Here is a 22,799-nt window from a genome sequence, read left to right on the forward strand (position 1 = left end):
CCTCAAGGAGGGGATTGTACCACCCTGACTCCTCCTCTCAGCCAGTGATATCTCCCAAGAGGAAACTGTGATCCTGCCTTTCTTCCCCCTTCTTAGTGGTACCTCCCTTGAAGATCTGGACACATCTCCCCTTCCCCTGGGATGCGGTTTGGAACTTCTGCTTCTGTAAACTTTGCACAAACCCATAGAACCCAGTTCCAAAGGCCAGTTTCTCCTGAAACCTGGCCTTCAGAAAGTTTCTACGCATGAGCGACGCCCCCCGCCGTCGCCTTCTATGGAACAGCCCACTGTACGGAAAGGACGCTAAGATGACGGCCCTTATAGTGGAACACCTCGGCGCAGCCATGTTCCTCGCCCGTCACCGCTGCTCATGGTTCAAGTCTCTGCAGATCTCTAACTGCACATTGTTCAGAGTGAGTGGACCACAGGCTCAGAGCCCTTGTGTGATTGTGTGCGAAATCAACAGCCCAGAAGGGGCAGTGGCAGAGGTGAGGGCAGGAAACGGAAGTGGCCTTCAGACTGTTTTAAGTCTTGTTGGCGCGCGGCACTAAAATGAGTGGGTACACGAGGGTTTGTGGCGTGACAGTGATTTTGAGGTGATGGCCTTGTTGGCTCTGGGGAGTTGCAGACTGTCAGTTTGTGGGGTCAGTTGGTGGGGAATTAAGGAGTCTGATGAATGAGAATCTAGCGGGTCAGGGACGGAGGCTTCTTAGGTAGTCAGTTTTTAGATTCCTTGCTGTCAGATCCTAATAGTGTATGTGTGTTTAGATGATTTCCTTAGTCTCCCCAGAGATTTGCTAGTTTTATTAGCGTTTCCCAAGAACCACCTTTTGGTATTGTTGATCCTCCCTGATGTACCTCTGTTTTCAGTTTCCGTAATTCCTTCTAGTTGTACTATTTTCTCTTTTATCTAACTTCTTAAATTGGTTGTTAATTTATTAATGTTCAACCTTTCTTTGTTAAAAAACATTTAAGAGCATGACTTTCCCTTTTAAGAATCTCTTTAGCTGCATTCTGCAAAGTGTTCTAGACACCATCTTATTATTATTGAGCTTTGTGTTTAATTTTTCTTTTTCATTTATTCTTTGCTATAATGCTTTTGGGAGGGTTGACATTGTAATTAAATCTTTTCTTCCATTTTAATTAAATCTTTTTGATTGTGTGACTATATAAATTTTTTTAATTAAAAATTTTTAGATATAGCTCTTGTTTATTTTACAACTTTTATATTTTTCTTGTTATTATTACTAATGGTTTTTTTCTGTTTTCTTGTGATTGTTATTAAACAGAAAAAAACTATCTGCTCTTATAACTTTATCTTGTATCCAGTCCTGTATCAAATTACCCTATGAATTCTGGTAGAGTCTGGTAGGTTTTCTATGTGTAAAATCATATCACTGACAAAGAAAGCTATATTTTCATTTCTTTGCAATATTTATTCTGATTATTTCATCTTTTGTGTGTGCTAGAGTCAGGAAAATTTTGAATTGTATTGGCCATCCCTATCTTTTTACTAATTTTAATGGCAGTTGCTTCATCATTTTACTTTTCAACATAGTATTTCAGAGCTATTTTTTTGTAAATGATTTTTGTGATATTTAAGTGATTTACTTCTTCTCTAATTTTGAGTTTTTATTAGTAATGACTGCTGACTTGTGTCAAATGCCTTTTTCTTAGTGTAAGTTAAAAGCAGTGTGTTTCTGCCCCTCTAATTTGTTGATTTAATAAATATTATTGATGTTGAACCATCTTCTAGAAAGAGCAGGCTGAGAACTTCCCTGTAGAATATTTTTTAAAATTTATTTTTATTTATTTGGCTGCTTCAGGTCTTAGTTGTGGCACCCAGGATCTTTGTTGTGTCACATGGGCATGGGTGCCAGCTCAGTACTTGCAGTGCGTGGGCTTAGTTGCTCCAGGGTATGTTGGATCTTAGTTCCCTGACCAGGGATCAAACCTGCGTCCTCTGCATTGGCAGGCAGATTCTTAAACATTGGACCACCAAGGAAGTCCCCTTGTAAAAGAATTTAAGAGAGATTTTTCACCCAGAATGTCGAAGTAATTAAAGTGGGCAAAAGAGATCTCTTTCATTTAGATTACCAAGTTTCCAAGTTTTCTGCTTCCTCAGTCACCCACCAGGACCCCATGTACAAGTCCTTCCCCTGTCTATCCCATGGGACTTCAGCACCGTTCACTTGCCTCAGGTCTACCTTCACCCCAAACCCAGATCTCCCTTGAACCTGGAATTGAGGGACAGGCTTGTCGGGTAAAATGTGAAGCACCCCTTTGAGCTCATTAGTTTGACTCCAAGTATAATGATTATTTCTATAATCTGCCCTGAATAATGCTCAGAGAGGGGATTGCTGAACTTTGTGGGGTGAATGTGGAATGACACTGATGACATGGATACTGTCCTTTTAGGATTTGTTGGTATCTCTGTGGAGCTGTTGAGCTTTCCCCTTAATGGAGGCTGCAGGATCTTCCATTTATTTTGACTGTAGCCCATATATACACACCTCTTCAGCTTTGGAAGGTGGACTGGTATCCGGAGTCAACATGCCAGCTAATGGGAAATCACCCCAGAGGTTTCCTGCCCTGGTTCCAGGACAACCTGGTGGATCATTTGAGGTAAGTAAGAGGCACCTACTTTTCCCATTTTTCTCTTTTTTAATTTTTTTAGACAAAATTTTTTACTTTAGACAGATTTTAATTTTGAGATAATTGTAGAAAAGGCAGAGGAACCAAAGATCAAATTGCCAACATCTGCTGGATCATTGAAAAAGCAAGAGAGTTCCAGAAAAACATCTGCTTCTGCTTTATCAACTATGCCAAAGCCTTTGACTGTGTGGATCACAGCAAACTGTGGAAAATTCTTAAAGAGATGGGACTACCAGATCACCTGATTCGCCTCCTGAGAAATCTGTATGTAGGTCAAGAAGCAACAGTTAGAACTGGACATGGAACAACAGACTGGTTCCAAATCAGGAAAGGAGTACGTCAAGGCTATATATTGTCACCTTGCTTATTTAACATGTATGCAGGGTACATCATGAGAAATGCTGGACTGGAAGAAACACAAGCTGGAATCAAGACTGCCTGGAGAAATATCAATAACCTCAGATATGCAGATGACACCACACTTATGGCAGAAAGCGAAGAAGAACTAAAGAGCCTCTTGATGAAAGTGAGGAGAGTGAAAAAGTTGGCTTAAAATTCAACATTCAGAAAACTAAGTTCATGGCATCTGGTCCCATCACTTTGTGGCAAATAGATGGGGAAACAATGGAAACAGTGACAGACTTCACTTTTTTGGGGCTCCAAAATCACTGCAGATGGTGACTGCAGCCATGAAATTAAAAGATGCTTGCTCCTTGGAAGAAAAATTATGACCAACCTAGACAGCATATTAAAAAGCAGAGACATTGCTTTATGAAAAAGGTCCGTGTAATCAAAGCTATGGTTTTTCCAGTAGTCATGTATGGATGTGAGCGTAGGACCATAAAGTAAGCTGAGCACCAAGGAACTGATGCTTTTGAACTGTGGTGTTGGAGAAGACTCTTGAGCATCCCTTGGACTGCAAGGAGATTAAGCCAGTCAATCCTAAAGGAAATCAGTCCTGAATAGTCATTGGATTGACTGATGCTGAAGCTGAAACTCCAATACTTTGGCCACCTGATGCGGAGAGCTGACTCATGTGAAAAGACCCTGATACTGGGAAAGATTGAAGGTGGGAAGGAGAAGGGAACAACAGAGGATGAGATGGTTGGATGGCATCACTGACTCAATGGACATGAGTTTGAGTAAGCTCCAGGAGTTGGTGATGGTCAGAGAAGCCTGATGTGCTGCAGTCCATGGGGCCGCAAAGAGCCGGACAGGACTGAGCGACTGAACTGAACTGAACTGTAGATTCAATTTACCCAGTTTTCCCCATCATAACATCTTGTAAAATCTTGGTACAATATCACAACTAGGATATTGACATAGAACATTTCTATCATGTTGCCCTTTAATAGCCATGCGCACTTCCCTTCTCCTGCTTTCCCTCCTTAACCCCTGGCAACCCATAATCTGTGCTCCAGTTCTGTAGTTTTGTTATTTCAAGTGTTATATAAACAGAATCATACAGTATGTAACCTTTTGGGACTGGCTGTTTTTTATTCAGCGTAATTCTCTGGAGATTCATCCAGATTGTTGCATATATGAATAGCTTGTTCCTTTTTATTGCTGAATAACATTCAGTGGTATGGATTTATCGCAGTTTGCTTAACCAGTTAATAGTTGAAGGATATCTTGGTTGTTTCCAGTTTTTGGCTGTTACAAATAAGGATGCTATGATTGTGTAAGGTTTTTGTATTGAATGGATGAACGTGAGTGCCATTGCTGGATTATATGCTAAGAGCATTAAAACAATTAAGTGACCTAATTTTTAGTAGTTTTAGATTTACAGAATAATTGAGATGATAGCATTAGTGTGGTACATTTGTTAAATAAACTAATATTGATATGTTATTATTCAACAGTTTACAGTATGGGTCACTCTTTGTGTTGCATATTCTATGGGTTTTGACAAATGCACAATGACATGTTTCCATCATTACAGTTCATACAGGACAGTTTCATCTGTGCTTAGCTGTTCATCTTTCCTCTCCCTCTGCCTGAAACTCTGGTAATCACTGACTTTTTTTACTGTCTCTATAGTTTTGCCATTTCTAAAATGTCATGTATTTGGAGGAGAAGACAATGGCAACCCACTCCAGTACTCTTGCCTGGAGAGTCCCATGGATGGAGGAGCCTGGTGGGCTGCGGTCCACGGGGTCGCTAAGAGTTGGACACGACTGAGCGACTTCACTTTCACTTTCCACTTTCATGCATTGGAGAAGGAAATGGCAACCCACTCCAGTGTTCTTGCCTGGAGAATCCCAGGGACGGGGGAGCCTGGTGGGCTGCCATCTATGGGGCTGCACAGAGTCGGACGCGACTGAAGTGACTTAGCAGCAGCATGTATTTGGAATCGTATTGTCTGTGGCCTTTTCAGATTGACTTCTTTCACTTAGCAATTTGCATTTAAGGTTCCTCCATTTTTTTTTATCACTGAATAATATTCCATTGGAGGGATGTACCACAATTTGCTTACCCATTCACCTATTGAAGGACATCTTGGTTGTTCCCAGTTTTGGATGATTATGAATAAAGCTGCTACAAACATGTATGTACAGAAGTTTTCAGTTCATTTGGATAAATAACTCGGAGTGCAATTGTAGGTCATATGATAACACTTTGTAAGAAGCTGCTAAACTGTCTTCAAAGTTTTTCACTGTTTTCATTTTCACCAGCAACAAATGAACATTCTTGTTTCACATCTTTGCCAGCTTTTGGTATTATCAGTTTTTTGGATTTTAACCATTCTAATAATAAATGTGTAGTGGTAACTCATTGTTTTAATTTGAAATTCCCTAATGAAAAATGATGTTGAACATGGTTTTACATGCTTATTTCCCATCTGTATATCTTCTTTGGTCAAGTGTCTATTCACATCTTTTGCATATTTTTAATGGGATTGTATGTTTTCTTATTGTTGATTTTAAGAGTGTTTTGTATTGATATATTTTAAATACAAGTCCTTTATCAGATATGTGTTTTGCAAATATTTGCTCCTGTTCTGGGCATGTCTCTTTATTCTCTTAACAGTGCCTTTCAAAGAGCAGAATTTTTTTAATTTTAGTTAAGTCCAATTTGTCAGTTTTTCTTTCATGTAATGTACATTTGGTGTTATATTTTAAAACATTGCCAAACCCAAAGTCACTTAGACTTTCTCCTGTTATTTGCAGTTGCTTACATTCTTTTTGGCTGCACCATGCAGTTTACAAGATCTCATTTCCCTGACCAGGGACTGAACCTGGGCCACAGCAATAAAAGCCTGGAATCCTAACCACTAGGCCACCAGGGAACTCCCTATTTTGCAGAAGTTTTATTTTTTTGCATTCTGCATATAGGTCTAAGATCCATTTAGAGTTAATTTTTGTGAAAGTTGTAAGGACTTGGTCTGGATTTGTGTGTGTGTGTGTGTGTGTGTGGATATTGAAGTGTTTCAATGCCATTTATTGAAAAGGCTATCCTTTCTCCATTGAATTGCCTTTGTTTCTTTGTCAAAGATCAGTAGTCTGGTTTTGTGTGGGTCTATTTCCTTGCTCTCTATTTTTTCCATTGACAAATTTGTCTATTTTTTTTTACCAATATCACACTTTTACTTATTTATTTTTAAATTGAGGTATACGTGACTTACAATATTATATTAGTTTCAGATATACAACATAATGATTTGATATTTGTATGTACTGCTAAATGATCACCATAAGTCTAGTTGACATCCATCACCATACAGCTTTCAAATATGCAATACAACAATATTATTGTCTGTAGTCACCATGCTGTTCATTACATCCCCATGACTTATTTATTTTTAGCTGAAAATTTGTGCCTTTTGATTCCCTTCATGCATATTACCCCCTCCTCTCACCTCTGGCGACCACCAACCTATTCTCTAAATCTATGAGCTTGGTTGTTTTGGTTTTTTTGTTTTAGATTCCACATATAAGTGAGATCATACACTATTTATCATTCTCTGTCCTACTTATTTCACTTATCATAATGCCCTCAGGGCCTGTCCAAGTTGTTGCAAACGGATGTCCTTGCTCATGGCTGAATAATATTTCATTGTGTATGTGTATATAGCTATATCTATCTCATGTTTTCTTTATCCATTCATCTTTTGGGTGGACACTTAGGTTGCTTCCATATCTTGCCTATTGTAAATAATGCTGCAGTGAACATGGGAGTACAGATATCTTTTCAAGTGAGTATTTTCATTTTTTTCAGATAAATACCCAGTAATGGAATTGCTGGATCATATGATTGTTCCATTTTTAATTTTTTGAAGTATCTCCATACTGTTTCACATAGTGACTGCACCAATTTGCATTCTCACCAACGGTGCACAAGGGTTCTCTTTTCTCTGTGTCCTCACCAATGCTTGTCATTTGTTGTCCTTTTGATAATTTTTGGCATCCTAAGAGGTGTGAGGTGATAGCTCACTGTGGTTTTGATTTGCATTTCGTTGACGATCAGTGATGTTGAGCATTTTTTCATGTACCTATTGGCTAATCTGTATGACTTCTTTGGAAAAATGTCTATTCAGATCCTTTGTCCCTTTTTAAATTGGATTGTTTGTTTTTTGCTATTAAGTTATATGAGTTCTTTATATATTTTGGATATTAACCCCTTATCAGATATGTGATTTGCAGATGTTTTTTTTTCCCATTCAGTAGGTTGCCTTTTCATTTTGTTGATAGTTTCCTTTGCTGTGCAGAAGAATTTTAGTTTGATGTAGTCCCACTTGTTTATTTTTGCTTTTATTACCTTTGCTTTTGGAGTCAGATCCAAAAAATCATTTCCAAGACTGATGTCAGGGAGCTTACTGCCCATACATTTTAGGAGTTTTTATGGTTTCAGGTCTTACATTCAACTCTTTAATCCATTTCAAGTTAATTTTTTGTATGGTGTAAGATAGTGCTCTCAAGTTTCATTTTTTTTGCATGTGGCTGTCCAGTTTTCCTAATACTATTGTTTGGAGATATTGTTCTTTTCCCATTACATATTCTTGGCTTCTTTGTCATAAATTAATTCACCATGTATGTATGGGTTTATTTCTGGGCTCTCTATTCCATTCTGTTGTTGTGTCTGTTTTTATACTAGTACCATATTTTTTTTATTCAGTAAATTTATTTATTTAATTTTAATTTTTTAATTGAAGTGCAGTTATTTACAATATTGTGTTAGTTTCAGGTATACAGCACAGTGATTCAGTTATATATATGTGCGTGTGTTTATGTATGTGTATAAATATGTATAAATACATATAATTTTTTTCAGATTCTTTTACCTTATAGGTTATTTCAAAATACTGTGTATAGTTCCCTGTGCTATACAGTAGGTCCTTATTGGTTATCTGTTTTAATCCTAAACTCCTAATTTGTCCCTTCCCCTCTTTCCTCTTTGGTAATCATAAGTTTGTTTTCTATGTCTGTGAGTCTGTTTCTGTTTTGTAAATAAGGTCATTTGTATCTTTTTTTTTTTTTTGCCATGCCACAAGGCTTGGAAGATCTCAGGTCCCCAACCAGGGATTGAACCCAGGCCATGGCAGTGAAAGTGCTGAGTCCTAACCACTAGGCCACCAGGGAACTCCCTGTATCTTTTTTTTTTTTTTTAGATTCCACATATAAGTGATATCATAGGATATTTGTCTTTGGCTTACTTCACTTAGTATGATAACCTCTAGGTCCATCCATATTGTTTCAAATGACATTATCTCATTCTTTTTCATGGCTGTGTAATATTCTGTTGTATATATACCACATCTTATTTATCCATTCATCTGTCAGTGGATATTTAGTTTGCTTTCATGTCTTGGCTATTATAAGTAGTGCTTCAGTGAACATTGGGGTGCATGTATCTTTTTGAATTATAGTTTTCTCCCATACTGTTTTGATTATTGTAGCTTTGTAATATACAGTTGACCCTTGAACAACAGAGGTTTGAACTGTGTGGGTCCATTTATAAGTGGATTGTTTTCAACAGTAAATACTACAGTACTACACAATCTACAATTAGTTGAATCTCTGGAAACAGAGAAACTGGGGTTAAGGGGGAACCAAGTTTACAGTGGGCCAAATGTAAATTCTACATGGATTTTCAATTGCACATTGCACTGATACTCCAATCCCTTATTGTTCAAGAGTTTGAAATTGGATAGTGTGATGCCTCCAGTGTTGTTCTTCTTTTTCAGGATTGCCAGTGTGTTTCAGTACTTATGTCTTGCTTTTTTGGTTTGTTAGATTTATAATTAAGCATTTCATACTTCTGAGTAATTATCAATGGTTTCATATTTTTTTGCCTTGGAGTCCGCATTTTCATTGCTAACATATAAAAATACACTTGGTTTTTGTGTGGTTTTCTATGCTTCTTATGACGTTGTCATCTGAAAATAGGAAAAGTTTAATTTCTTCCTTTTTATTATGTATGCCTTTTAATTTCTTGCCTTGTTGCACTGGTTAGAACTTCCAGCACTATATTAAATGAGAGTTGTGAGAATGGACATTCTTGTCTTGTTCTTGGTCTTCAGTCTTTTACCATGAAGTATTGGGTTGGTCAAAAAGTTTACTGTGGAAAAACCCAAACGAACTTTTTGGCCAACCCAATATAATGTTACCTGTAGTTTTGTTTTAGATGGTCTTTATCGAATTGAGGCGGTTTCTCTGTATTTCTATTTCTATTCCAGTTTTTGGAGGAATGAATGTTGTATTTCTTTAAGTGTTTTTTCTATATTGATTGATATGATCATGTGATTTTTAAAATCCTGTTAAGGGGTGGGGTGGGGAGGGAGATGGGAGGGAGGTTCAAGAGGGAGAGGACATATGTATACCTATGGCTGATTCATGTTGATATTTGGTAGAAACCAACACAATTCTGTAAAGCAATTATCTTTCAATTAAAAAATAAGAACCTCAAACTTAATAATAATATATATTTATCTTTAATTTAAAAAATCCTGTTAATATGGTGGATGCATGGATTGGTTTTTGAAGATTGAACCTGTCTTGCATCCCTGGAATAAACCCTAGTTGGTCACAATGTATAATTCCTTTAATATATTAATGAATTATGTTTGCTAATATTTTGTCAAGAATTTTTGCCTGTATATTCACAAGTGCTATTGTTATGTAGTTTTGTTTTTTGTACTATATTTATCTGATTTTGTAATCAGGGAATGTGTTAGTTTCATGTGGCTGTTGCAACAAATTACCACAAACTTAGTGGCTTAAAACAGTAGAAATTTATCCTCTCATAGTTTTTGAAGGCCAGAAATCCAAAATAAGCATCACTGGGCCCAAATCAAGGTGTTGCCAGGGCTTACTCCCTGCAGAGGCTCTGGGGAATCTGTTCCCTGCCTCTTCCAGCTTTGGGGGGCTGCAACTGTCCCTTGGTTTGTGGCTTCATCCCTTCATTTTTCATGGTCAGCATCCTCAAATCTCTCTCTACTGTCTTCACATCACTGCTTTCTGTGTGCATCAGATCTTCTTTGGCCTCCCTCTCCTAAAGGATATTTGTTACATTTAGAAGCCGCATGGATAATCCAAGATACTCTCCTTATCTGAAGATTCTTAATCACATCTGCAAAGACCTTTATATTTTTGCCATATAAGGTGATATTGATGGCTTCCAAGGATTAGGATGTGGATATCTTTTGGGGGCCTCTTTTTACCTATCCAAGGAAAATACTAGCTTCATAGAATGAGTATGAAAGAGTTATTTCCTCTTTTGTTTCCTGCAAGAGATTATATAGTTGTGTTAATTTTTTGTTAAAAGGTTGGTAAAATTCTCCAGGGAAACCGTTTGGCCAGAGATACCTTTTTTGGGGGTTGAGTTTCATTTTTAATTTTTTTAAATTTTTATTGGAGTATAATTGCTTTAAAATGTTGTGTTAGTTTCTGCTGTACAGCAAAGTGAATCAGTTATAAAATACATATCATAGACCTACTATTTTTAGATTCGTTGGTGAGTTTTAAATTATGGATAAATTTTCCTTAATAGTTATAGGGCTACTCAAATTATCTGTTTCATATTGGATGACTTGTGTTTATTTGTGTTGTTTTTTTTTATGAATTGCTTCATTTCATCTAAGTTATAAGTGCAGAATTATTCATTGTTGTTGTTTAGTCACTAAGTCGTGTCTGACTGTTGCAACCCCATGGACCATAGCCTGCCAGGCTCCTCTGTCCATGAGGTTTCCTGGGCAAAAATACTGGAGTGGGTTGCCGTTGCCTTCTCCAGGGGACCTTGCCAGATCAGAGGTCAAACCATGTCTCCTGCATTGCAGGAGAAAGACTGAGCACAAATTATCCTCTGATTGGATAATTAACTCATCTGACCCAGAGTCAAATTACTCAGTGGTATACCAGTTACTTTGTATGGGCTTAAGCATTTTTGACCAAAATACTTCTAAACAAAATATGATATCTGAGAGCACAGGGATACTTGGTACATAAAATACTACATAAGAAAGCTGATGGAAGGTAGTTGTGTCAGACCTTTAGATTCTTTTTCATTTTTTAATTGAAGTATAAGACTTCCTTGGTGGTGCAGAGGATAAGAATTTGCCTGCAAGTGCAGAGGACATAGGTTTGATCCCTGGTCTGGGGAGATTCCACATGTTGTGGAGCAACTAAGTCTATGTTTCAGAACTACTGAGCTCGTTCCCTAGAGCCCACAAGGTGCAACTACAGAGCCTGTGTGCTGTGACTACTGAAGTCAACGTGCCTAGGGCCTGTGCTCTGCAACAAGAGAAGCCACCACAATGAGAGAAGGCCCACACAAAGCACAGTCAAAAATAAATAAAATTTTAAAATCTATTGTTATAAATAGATAAGTTAAAATTGAAGTTGATTTACAATATTGTGTTAGTTCCTGATGTATAGCAAAGTGATTCAGTTTCACGTATATATATTATATATATATATACTTTTTCATTACAAGATTGCATTATTATAAGAATATTGAATATAGTTTCCTTTGCTATACAGTAGGACCTTGTTTATCTATTTTACATATAAGACCTTTAGATTCTTTAGGCTTCTAACAGTTGGTTGCTATATACAAGGGCTTCACAACCCGTTCCTTATTTTATCTCTTGACTTTTCTGATTTGGACAGTTTTAACCTACATCCACTAAACAGTATTAAAGACACTTTAAAATAAAGATTAGTTGGAAAACATAAAGTAATCCTACATCCAGTAGAATTTCAGATGAATTAAATTGTAAGAGAAATGCAGTACTTATTGCACATATTGTACCAGTCTCGCACCGTCATGGGGAGTCCATGCACATGGAATTTGCATTCCAAGTGTTTTCATCTTGACCATCATTGAGTTCTTAATCTATCTCCCTTCCTTTTTGAAGTCTTCTGCCTGCTTTTCCGACACTCCTTTCTGGCTGGTTCTGTTTTTCTCTGAGTTGCTGGATGGTACACAATTTGAGGGTTCTGATGATGTTATCACAGAAGTCTGAGCAGGAAGAACATTACTGAATAAGAAATTGCTAATCAGTGTCGAGATGACAAAGTATGGATAAAGTACTGTCTCCAGCAGTGTGCAAATGTCTCCAGTGAGAGAGTGCATCATAAATGTAGTTGACCTTTTTGACTGTGCAGCAAACAGCCATGCTTTTTCTCCGGAGCATCCAGAGGGAACTGACTTATAAAGAAAGAAAGGAAGAACCATCAAGAAGACAGAATTGAGTTACTGCAACAGTGTTTCTTTTTCTAGCATAAGTTTTCCCTTTTGAATTCCACTTTTGCCTGTTGTCAGCAACATTCTGTTCAGGATGCCCAAAGACATCAAGAGAGCTACTGCTTTTTTGTGATTCAGACATAACTTACTTTTTTTCAGGCCCTTATACAAATATGGCCTTCTTTGGGGTCATTTGATAGAGAGGAACTAGCAATGTTTGCAGATGTGGAACATGTATCCTGCATAACCCAAGTGACCTGCTCAGGTGCTGCATTTCTTAGTAGCAGGGGTTGGCAATAGCAGTTCATTTTTTGTTGCCTGTGGAATGTCATGTGTGGCTCCTACCCAGAGTAGTCCTAAGAATTTCACCATTCAAGTGGGCCCTTAGAGTTTTGTTGGATTTATCAACTAACCTCTGCTGATTGTATGTGTCCCTATTGCATTTAAGTCAATCTTAGCAGTTTCTGATCTTCAGTTTCTAATATCATCATGTTATCATTGGTTTAGTATATTATTAAATATACTTGGGACCTGCATCAAGTCCAAATCCCTTCTAACTAAATTATTTTTATATAAATTTGTTCGTTTTAATTGGAGGCTAGTTACTTTACAATATTGTATTGGTTTTGCCACACATCAAAATGAATCTGCCACGGGTGTACACGTGTTCCCCATCCTGAACCCCCCTCCCACCTCCCTCCCCATACCATCCCTCTGGGTCATCCCAGTGCACCAGCTCCAAGCATCCAGTATCATGCATCGAACCTGGACTAGTGATTCATTTCACATATGATATTATACATGTTTCAATACCATTCTCCCAAATCATCCCACCCTCTCCCTCTCCCACAGAGTCCAAAAGACTGTTCTATATATCTGTGTCTCTTTTGCTGTCTTGCATACAGGGTTATCATTACCATCTTTCTAAATTCCATATATATGCGTTACTATACTGCATTGGTGTTTTTCTTTCTGGCTTATTTCACTCTGTATAATAGGCTCCAGTTTCATCCACCTCATTAGAACTGATTCAAATGCATTCTTTTTAATAGCTGAGTAATACTCCATTGTGTATATGTACCACAGCTTTCTTATCCATTCATCTGCTGACGGACATCTAGGTTGCTTCCATGTCCTAGCTATTGTAAACAGTGCTGTGATGAACACTGGGGTACACGTGTCTCTTTCAATTATGGTTTCCTCGGTGTGTATGCCCAGCAGTGAGACTGCTGGGTCATAGGTGAAGGTGAACTCGCTCAGTTGTGTCCAACTCTTTGCGACCCCATGGACAGTAACCTACTAGGCTTCTCCATCCATGGGATTCTCCAGGCAAGAATACTGGAGTGGATTGCCATTTCCTTCTCCAGGGGATCTTCCCAACCCAGGGATCGAACCCAGGTCTCCTGCATTGGAGGCAGATGCTTTAACCTCTGAGCCACCAGTCATAAGGCAGCTCTATTTCCAATTTCTTAAGGAATCTCCACACTGTTCTCCATAGTGACTGTACTAGTTTGCATTCCCACCAACAGTGTAAGAGGGTTCCCTTTGCTCCACACCCTCTCCACCATTTATTGCTAGTAGACTTTTTGATAGCAGCCATTCTGACTGGCGTGAGATGGTACCTCACTGTGGTTTTGATTTGCATTTCTCTGATAATGAGTGTTGTTGAGCATCTTTTCATGTGTTTGTTAGCCATCTGTATGTCTTCTTTGGAGAAATGTCTGTTTAGTTCTTCGGCCCATTTTTTGATTGGGTCATATATTTTTCTGGAATTGAGCTGCAGGAGTTGCTTGTATATTTTTGAGATTAGTTCTTTGTCAGTTGCTTCATTTGCTATTATTTTCTCCCATTCTGAAGGCTTTCTTTTCATGTTGTTTATAGTTTCCTTTGTTATGCAGAAGCTTTTAATTTTAATTAGGTCCCATTTGTTTATTTTTGCTTTTATTTCCAATATTCTGGAAGGTGGGTCATAGAGGATCCTGCTGTGATTTATGTCAGAGAGTGTTTTGCCTATGTTCTCCTCTAGGAGTTTTATAGTTTCTGGTCTTACATTTAGATCTTTAATCCATTTTGGGTTTATTTTTGTGTATGGTGTTAGAAAGTGTTCTAGTTTCATTCTTTTACAAGTGGTTGACCAGTTTTCCCAGCACCACTTGTTAAAGAGATTGTCTTTTCTCCATTGTATATTCCCTTCTAACTAAATTATGACAGTTGAATTATGAAGCTGGTGAATTCAAATAACATTTTGGCAGTACAGTAAATGTAAATTAGGACCTTTTCACATGAAAGCAAACTGCAATTGACTCTTTTCCTATGTTGAGATAAAGGAAAAAAACATTTCCAGGATCAGTCACTGAGAACCGCTTTCCTTTAGCTTCGGTATTTTTCTACTGTGAAACCAAATTAGGAACTACTGATAATACTGGTGATACTAATTAATTATTGATGGTCTGCTGTTAGTCTCCCTGAGCCATCCACCTTTTTCATGTGCCACCCAGGAATACACAATAGCAACTACATTTGCTATTTTAGTTATTCCAATTACTAAGGGATGACTGAGTCTTAAACTAAAATAAATGCAAATATAGAGATATACACAGGTGAAAAAGGAGGGTTCTGAGCGCACATGGTAAAATAAATAAAACAGAGCTTGTACGTACTTACTTCACTTTTAGTTTTTGATGGTATATATATATTTTAAAAACCTATTTAAGAATTCACCTGAATTCAAACCATGTAGTCAAAACTATGGTTTTTTCAGTAGGCATGTATGGATGTGAGAGTTGGACTATAAAGAAAGCTGAGCGCCAAAGAATAGATGCTTTCAAACTGTGGTGCTGGAGAAGACTCTTGAGAGTCCCTTGGACTGCAAGGAGATCCAACCAGTCCATTCTAAAGGAAATCAACCCTGAATATTCATTGGAAGGACTGATGCCGAAGCTGAAGCTCCAATACTTTGTCCACCTGATGCAAAGAGTCGACTCATTCGAAAAGACTATGATGCTGGGAAAGATTGAGGGCAGGAGGAAAAGGGGATGACAAAAGATGAGATGGTTGAATGGCATCATCAACTCAATGGACCTGAGTTTGAGCAAACTCCGGGAGATAGTGAAGAACAGTCCATGGTGTTGCAGAGAGCTGGACATGACTGAGTGACTGAACAACAACAAGATAGAAGTATTCCCCTGTCAGATATAATATCCATCTGAGGAATTCGTTTAGATGAAGGAGATGTACTTCACTTGAAATCTATTCAAATATTCCTATTTTTCTGCAAACTTTCACTTTAATTCCATCAACTGTTGCATCCCTGTAGCCTTCTAACCTAACTGTGGCCCTTGTTAGAACTTGACCAACAGATTTTGAAATCACAGTGCATTATTCTTCCATGTCAGAGAGTCCCAGAAAAGTTTCTTCTCTGCCTTTTGACCATTTACCTACATATGTCCATACAGCCTTTGGGTGCCCATCTGGGTGTTGAGGCTGGCTAGAGACTAAGATAAACCATGAGTTCATACTGATAATAAATGATTGAATGAGGGAGACAGGAAAGCTCTTTTTTAAGGTCCAATGCCAAATAGTATGGAGAAAGAAATGGAAACCTACTCCAGTATTCTTGCCTGGAGAATCCCATGGACAGAAGACCCTGGTGGACTACAGTTCATGGGGTCGCAAAGAGTTAGACACGCCTGAGCAACTAAGCATGCATGCACTCCAAATAGTAATATGGAACAAATGATGGAGTTAGAAAAGTAACTTTTTGGAACCACCGTAGTTAATAATAACTGAGCCAAGAAAGAATTGCTGTTGGATGCCAAAGCTATTGGATGAAAGTTTAATGAGGAACAAAGTGTTTACATAGTTTCAAGGTATGTTCCTACAGATTACTCACTTGTTACATAGGGAAACTGGTAACTTTACAGTGGAGAAACCTGGTAAACGCTACCTTAATAGAAACATAAAAATTTTAATTTGAAAAGTCCTCATAATCTCATCTTTTGGAGATAATCAGTCTTAACAATTCAGTACATATCCTTCCCCTTCATGGATCACAGCCTTGTGGTGAAGGGGCTAGCATAACTCAATGAAGCTATGAGCCATGCCATGCAGGGCCATCCAAAATGTATGGGTTATTGTGAAGAGTTCTGACAAAACATGGTCCACTGGAGGAGGAAATAGCAAACCACTCCAGTATTCTTCCTGCGAGAACCCCATAAACAGTATGAAAAGGCAAAAAGATATGACACTGGAAGATGAGCGCCCCCAGGTTGGAAGGTGTCCAATATGCTACTGGGGAAGAACAGAGGGCAATTATAGGAATTCTGAAGTTTTTTCTGGATGTGACTATCTTATTATTCCAGAGACATTTGTTCAGAAGCTTATCCATTCCCCAATTGAATATTCTTGACACGTTTGTCAGACATCAATTGATCATATATGTGTGAATCTATTCCTAAATTCTATTTTGTCCCATGTATATCTTTACAAAAATACTACACTGTTTTGAAAACTATAGCATTATAAGTCTTGAAATGAGATAATGTAAGTCTTCTTTTTTCTTTTTCAAAATAGTTTCATTTATTCTAAATCATGTGGTTTTATTTCTTTATTAATTTTAGAATAAGCTTGTCAATGTTTAATTATTCAATTTCTTTATTGATTATAATTAGTGTTATTTGTCATATTTCTATTTTAAACTTACCAAGACTGTTTTCTTTGTGTGCTAGTATATGATCATGTTTTGTGAATGTTCCATGTACACCTGAGAAAAAGTATATTCTGTATGATCTGGATGTAGTGTTTTCTTTCTTTCTCTCTCCCTTTCTTTCTTTCCTTCCTTCCTTCTTTCCTTCCTCCCCACTCCCTCAAGTCCCACCTTATTAACTCTTTTATAGTATTACCTATTTCTTTTTTGTTCACTTAATCTGGCTAATTCTATGAATAGTATGTTAAAAGTCTTCCACTAGAGAAAACTTCTATTTCTTCTTGTGTCCCTGTAGTTTTTAGCTTATGTAGGCTTTTGCTGTGTTACTTTGTACATGCTGCTGCTGCTGCTAAGTCGCTTCAGTTGTGTCCGACTCTGTGTGACCCCGTAGACAGCAGCCCACCAGGCTCCACCATCCCTGGGATTCTCCAGGCAAGAACACTGGAGTGGGTTGCCATTTCCTTCTCCATATCATTCTCTGCTCCCCTCTAACTCAGGACAGGAGTCAAAGTCTTTTCAACAGTCTTCTCATCTCTCTCACTCCAGCATTACCTCTGTGACCTCATCCCTTCACTCACTCCACTTCAGGTACACTGGACTCATGATTGTTCCTGGTATTTATTATCTTCTCTTACCTTGAGGTTTCAGTTCTCTCAAATGTGACCTGCACAGTGAGTCTTCTCTTGACCATTCTATTTTAAATTGGAACCTCCTGTCTTTCCTTTATTTCCCTCCATTGTACCTATCACCATCTGACATATGATAACTTTATTTATTTTGCTTCATTATCTGCCCACCTGCAGAAAAAAGTAAGTCCCATAAGTGGGGGGATGGGGAGAGGGATTTTTTTTTAAATCTTGCCTATTCACTGCTGGACTCTCAGCACCTAGAATAGGTACTTAACATTTGTTGAACCAAAGAATACCATCTCTGCCTTCAGATCTGGAAGGACTGTTATGGGGCAAAGAGAGTAGATAGCAAATAGGATCTGTGTGACTCCCAGGGACTAAGCTAGGCCTATTCCAACTCAACGTAAATAGCGACTTCACTTTCACTTTTCTCTTTCATGCATTGGAGAAGGAAATGGCAACCCACTCCAGTGTTCTTGCCTGGAGAATCCCAGGGACGGCAGAGCCTGGTGGGCTGCCATCTATGGGGTTGCACAGAGTCGGACACGACTGAAGCGACTTAGCAGCAGCAGCAGCAGCAGGCATTAAAACTGCCCCAGGAATCTTTGCCAGTGGAGGTGAGTAGGAGCAAGACAGATGATATAGGAAGAATTTAAGCATCAAAAAAGGAAAGGGTAAGGAAAGGACCACAGTCTGAGATTCTGTGTTCTCCAACTCATTTAAGGATGAAGAACCTGAGGCTCTGAGATATGAAGTTTCCATCAATTACAGGTAGAACAGGGACTAAAATCTTGGTGTCCTAAACTGTAGGACAGTGAAATAATTTTTTCCTTCAATAAAGCAGTATTTTGTGGCAGGGTAACTTCTGGAAATATTCATGTTTATTTGTTTGCTGCCCCTCTATATCCCCACACCCCATACCCCCGCTACATGGAGCTAACCAGGCCCTTAAAAGACCTCTTGCAAGATGGATTTCACAGTGTAGAAAGCCAAAGCAGGCTGACATCACTGAATCTATCATCCTTTTATAAAAGTATGAAAACAGCATTGATATATAATCATAAAGGACAAGGAAAAGTCCTGAAAGAAAAAAAAATGAAGAGGGATCCCTCCTACTCCCAGCCCCACATGGGAATGGAGAGCTCCTAAGTCTGGGGCAGTAGAGAAGCACAAAAACTGCTTAGGGCAGTGCCTCAAAGATGGGGAGGAGATGGTTTTAAGGTACCCAGAGGGAGGCAGGACCTAGGACCTTGGGGCTCTCAGCTTCTCTTCCATCACTGCAGGCATGGAAAATGAGGATATCAGTGATGACTGAATAGATTAGAGATTATTTGCCCTTGCCTTAATTTCTGGGTAATACAAGTACCCCTTGGATTCCAGTGCCAACCTTAAGTGGGTCCCCAGTCATGAAAAACATGGAATTTTCTGCTGCTCTGCTAGAATGGGAGGTTTGGAGTCAGAATTCAGTTACTTGAAATAAAACAAACAAGGACTATTTTCTTGCCCACCCACATCTGAGTTTGTGGATGGACACGGATGTCCATTCCATTTTCTGCCTCTTGAAGGACATAAATATTAATTTTAATCATAGCATTTGTGGACAGACAGAGCATGCACTTCCTGTTGGCACTGGGTTCTACATAGGAGCCCATTGGAAATCTCATGAGGTTCTCCATGGGCTGAGAGAAGATATGTTCAGGCATCCAGAGGGAGGAAGTGGAAAAGCAGGAGAGAAACTGAAGGAACAGAGGAGAGTAGCCTTCAATAGCCCATCAGACAGCAATTATTTTTATAGAAAATGAAACTGTTTCTCACTGTGACTGTTAAGTGATTTGCAATAACTCTTCATGAGGAAATGCTCCAATTGATGGTGAAGGTCTGAGTGGCCAGATGCCAGTTCTCCAAGCTCACATCTATTGATTCACTCTGCTAGTCAACTTTTTTCCCTCAGGCTGCTTATTAGCAGGTTTAAATGGGAGAAAGGATAGGCTCACCTGGCTGGGAACAATTCCCAGAGATCCAAGGCTAGAGGTGGGAATGGGGGAAAGTAGTTGCTCCCTGGGCTCACAAGGGCCTCTGACCTGGGCTTGGAGCTGGGAAGCTTGGCTGGGCTCAGTGGGATAAAGAGGCAGCCAGAGGTCCAATTTAGCTTTAGGATGCTCTGACTTTGGGCCTGCTGCTGAGATTCAACCCCTAGTACCCCAACGTACATCGAACCAGCAGCTTCACCACAAGTGCAACAGAAAAAGCAGGAGATTTGAAGTCTAATGACCTGGTTGTGTGAATTTTGGCAAGGGACTTAACCTTTCTGAGGCTCTGGTTTCTTATCTGAAAATGCAGATACAATAATGTCAACCTCATACAGTTAAGATAAACATTACACAAGATAATGCAGTTAAAGTGTCTAGTGCCTGGCACATATCAATTATATTATTTATTTTGTGTTTGGAAAATTAGTAGTAGTATTCTCTTTTTTTTTTTAATTTAATTTTATTTTTTTTTTCTGTAAACTATAAAACTTTTTTTTTTCTGTAAACTATAAAACTTTATTGTATTAGTGTTCCATTCTGCCATAGCAAATTATCATAAATTTAGCAGCTTAAAAATACCTATTTATTATATTTCTTAAAAATGTCTGATGGGTCTCACCAGACTAATACTGAGGTATCCATTGTCTGCATTCTTTTTTGAAGGCTTTAGGGAAAAATCTGTTTCTTATTTTGCTTGTTGACAGAATTCCATTCCATTGTGGTTGTAGGGCTGAGGGGCCTATCTTCATTTGGCTATAAACTGAGAGCTGTTTTATTCTTTTTTTTTTAAAGAGTTATTTTCTTACTTCTTGGCTGTGCTGGGTCTTCGTTGCTGCTGTGGGCTTTAAGCCTGTGCACCCCAGAGCCCACACTCCACAAGAGAAGCCACCGCGATGAGAAGACAAAAAATAAGAGCCTCTTCAGCTCGCGAAACTGGAGAAAGCCCACAGCAGCTCGCGAAACTGGAGAAAGCCCACAGCAGTAGTATTCTCTTATACCACATCTTTCACCCCAGCCTGCCCATCCTCTTACCCATCCTGACTTGCAGTCAATGTTCTAGATCACCATGAGCAAGTCATTTCATTTCTCACTGCCTCCATGTCCTTATCTGTAAAGTTGGGATAAAGTCATCCATTCTGCCCAACTGCTTCAGGGGCCTTTTAGAAAATAATGGAGATAGAAGGAATTTGCAGACTAGAAAGTGCTACCTCAGACCACTTGTTCCTATTGGCTAGATCTGGCCCGCAAAAGTCATACAGGCCAAAGTCTAGGAATTATCCAGAGAGAAGAGGAACACAGTCACTGGGGCCCAGAATCCAGTCAGGGTGGAGGCAGTACAGAGCTAGCAGCTTGTCTACAGCATCCTCCAAAAGACTTGCACAGATGTCTCTTGTCTATCAGATTTCCATCTGCTCTAAACAGAAATGAGGAACAAAGAAGGGCCATGCACTACGCACAACCCCAGTGCCCAAGCAGGCCAGAGAATAGCACTAGAGCTGACCAAGGCAATTTTCTTGATGATCTAAGAAAGGTCTTTAGAGGTTCCCTCCACCAATGGCTCTCTCCAGTATTGCTAAGGACTCCCCAGGGGGTCACAGTGAAGGTAGCCATTAGTCGCAGTAGAACAGGAACAGGTCTAATACACCAGTCATGCTGGGAACCACAACAGAACTTCCCCCAAGTCCAACTGAATTAGAATAGGGTGGGGCGTGCTGGACTTAGGTAGTTGACAAAATTCCGTAGGTCACTTGGGGGTAGCCCAGTCTTCTGTCTTACATATGGAAACTAGTCTAGTCAAATCTATGCCCATGTGCTGTGTGTGTGTTCTTAGTCACTCAGTCATGTCCAACTCTTTGCAACACTTTGGACTGTAGCCCACCAGATTCCTCTGTCCATGGGGATTCTCCAGGCAAGAACACCAGAGTGGGTTACCATTTCCTCCCCCAGGAGATCTTTCCGACCCAGGGATCAAACTCTCATCTCCTGCATTGCAGGAAGATTCTTTACCTGCTGACCCATCAGGGAAGCCTAACGTATGCCCATGCAACCCATATATTATTACTGGGGAAACTGAGACTCACAAGGAGAATGGATTTCCTCACTGATTAATGAGGGGCAAAAATTACAGCAGAAATCTAAGCCTCCCTGACCCCCATGAATTTCCCATGAATGTAATAAGGCCTTCCCAAAAGTCCCCTGAGCAACTATGCTTCCTTTCATGAGAGTCCAGGACAGAGAATTCCATTTCTATACATCATTATTAACTTCCTTCCCAGAATGTTCCTTTTTCTCTCTTGCTAATTTGTGTCTATTTTGGCTTTGCTTGATTCATGAGGTCCTGGGGCCAGTAAGCATCTTAGTCTGAAAAGGGGCCCCAAGGAGCCCAGGAGCACTATCCACAGCACATTCAAGCAGCTGTTTTAGTCCTCCTGGCTTGGACATGGCAACTGGGCAGAACTCAAGGAAGCCCACCAACAGATGCCAGACACCCTTGCTTACCAAGGACAAATGGTAAGAGTTTGGATTAGAGAAATCTGAGCCATTAACACAGTCACCTTCTCCTAGTTGATGGCACAGGTAATAGAAAGGGGGAGAGTGATTACTGCTTAGGCTAGAAAAGGCCTGGAAATCAGGATATGACTTAGGTGACTGAGTTATTGCTGTGGTACACCCCTGGTGCCAACAGATGAGATGACTTGCAATAGGGCAGAAGCCACATGCTCCCCACTCTGACCCACAATTAAATAGGTGGGGCAGTCTGGCCAGCATCTCTGCCCGTAGGCCTGAGCATCTAGAATTTACAAATATCTTTATTTTTATATCTTTGTTGTGAACAGGGCTTTTAACATTACAAAATATCCTCCTTTATCTCATATAATTGCTTTTGGAATTCTACTTTGTCTGGTATCAGGATTTCAATTCCTGCTTTTATATCATTTTCATTTGGTAAATCTTTGTCCATCTCTTTAATTTTAGCCTTTTTGAAAGACTGTTTTAAGCATGCCTCTTGTATACAGCATTGTGTTGGGTTTTCATTTAACAAGGCAATGTGAAAATTATTTCTTTTAATAGATGAAGTAAGCCTATTCACATTTA

At 39.1% G+C, this 22,799-nt stretch overlaps 1 protein-coding gene across 1 annotated transcript in view; it reads left to right on the forward strand.

Moving 5' to 3' along the window:
- Window positions 1-308: 308 nt before the first annotated feature.
- The window catches only part of LOC120881634 (putative zinc finger protein 487), a 32,375-nt gene continuing 9,884 nt past the window's right edge, over window positions 309-22,799 (forward strand). The window contains exon 1 of the mRNA XM_040265320.1: window positions 309-488. Within this exon, the coding sequence (XP_040121254.1) occupies window positions 309-488 (180 nt within the window). The remainder of the gene's footprint in view (window positions 489-22,799) is intronic.

Source organism: Oryx dammah, unplaced genomic scaffold, assembly GCF_014754425.2.
Source record: "Oryx dammah isolate SB20612 unplaced genomic scaffold, SCBI_Odam_1.1 HiC_scaffold_23, whole genome shotgun sequence".
In the NCBI taxonomy this organism is placed as follows: domain Eukaryota; kingdom Metazoa; phylum Chordata; class Mammalia; order Artiodactyla; family Bovidae; genus Oryx; species Oryx dammah.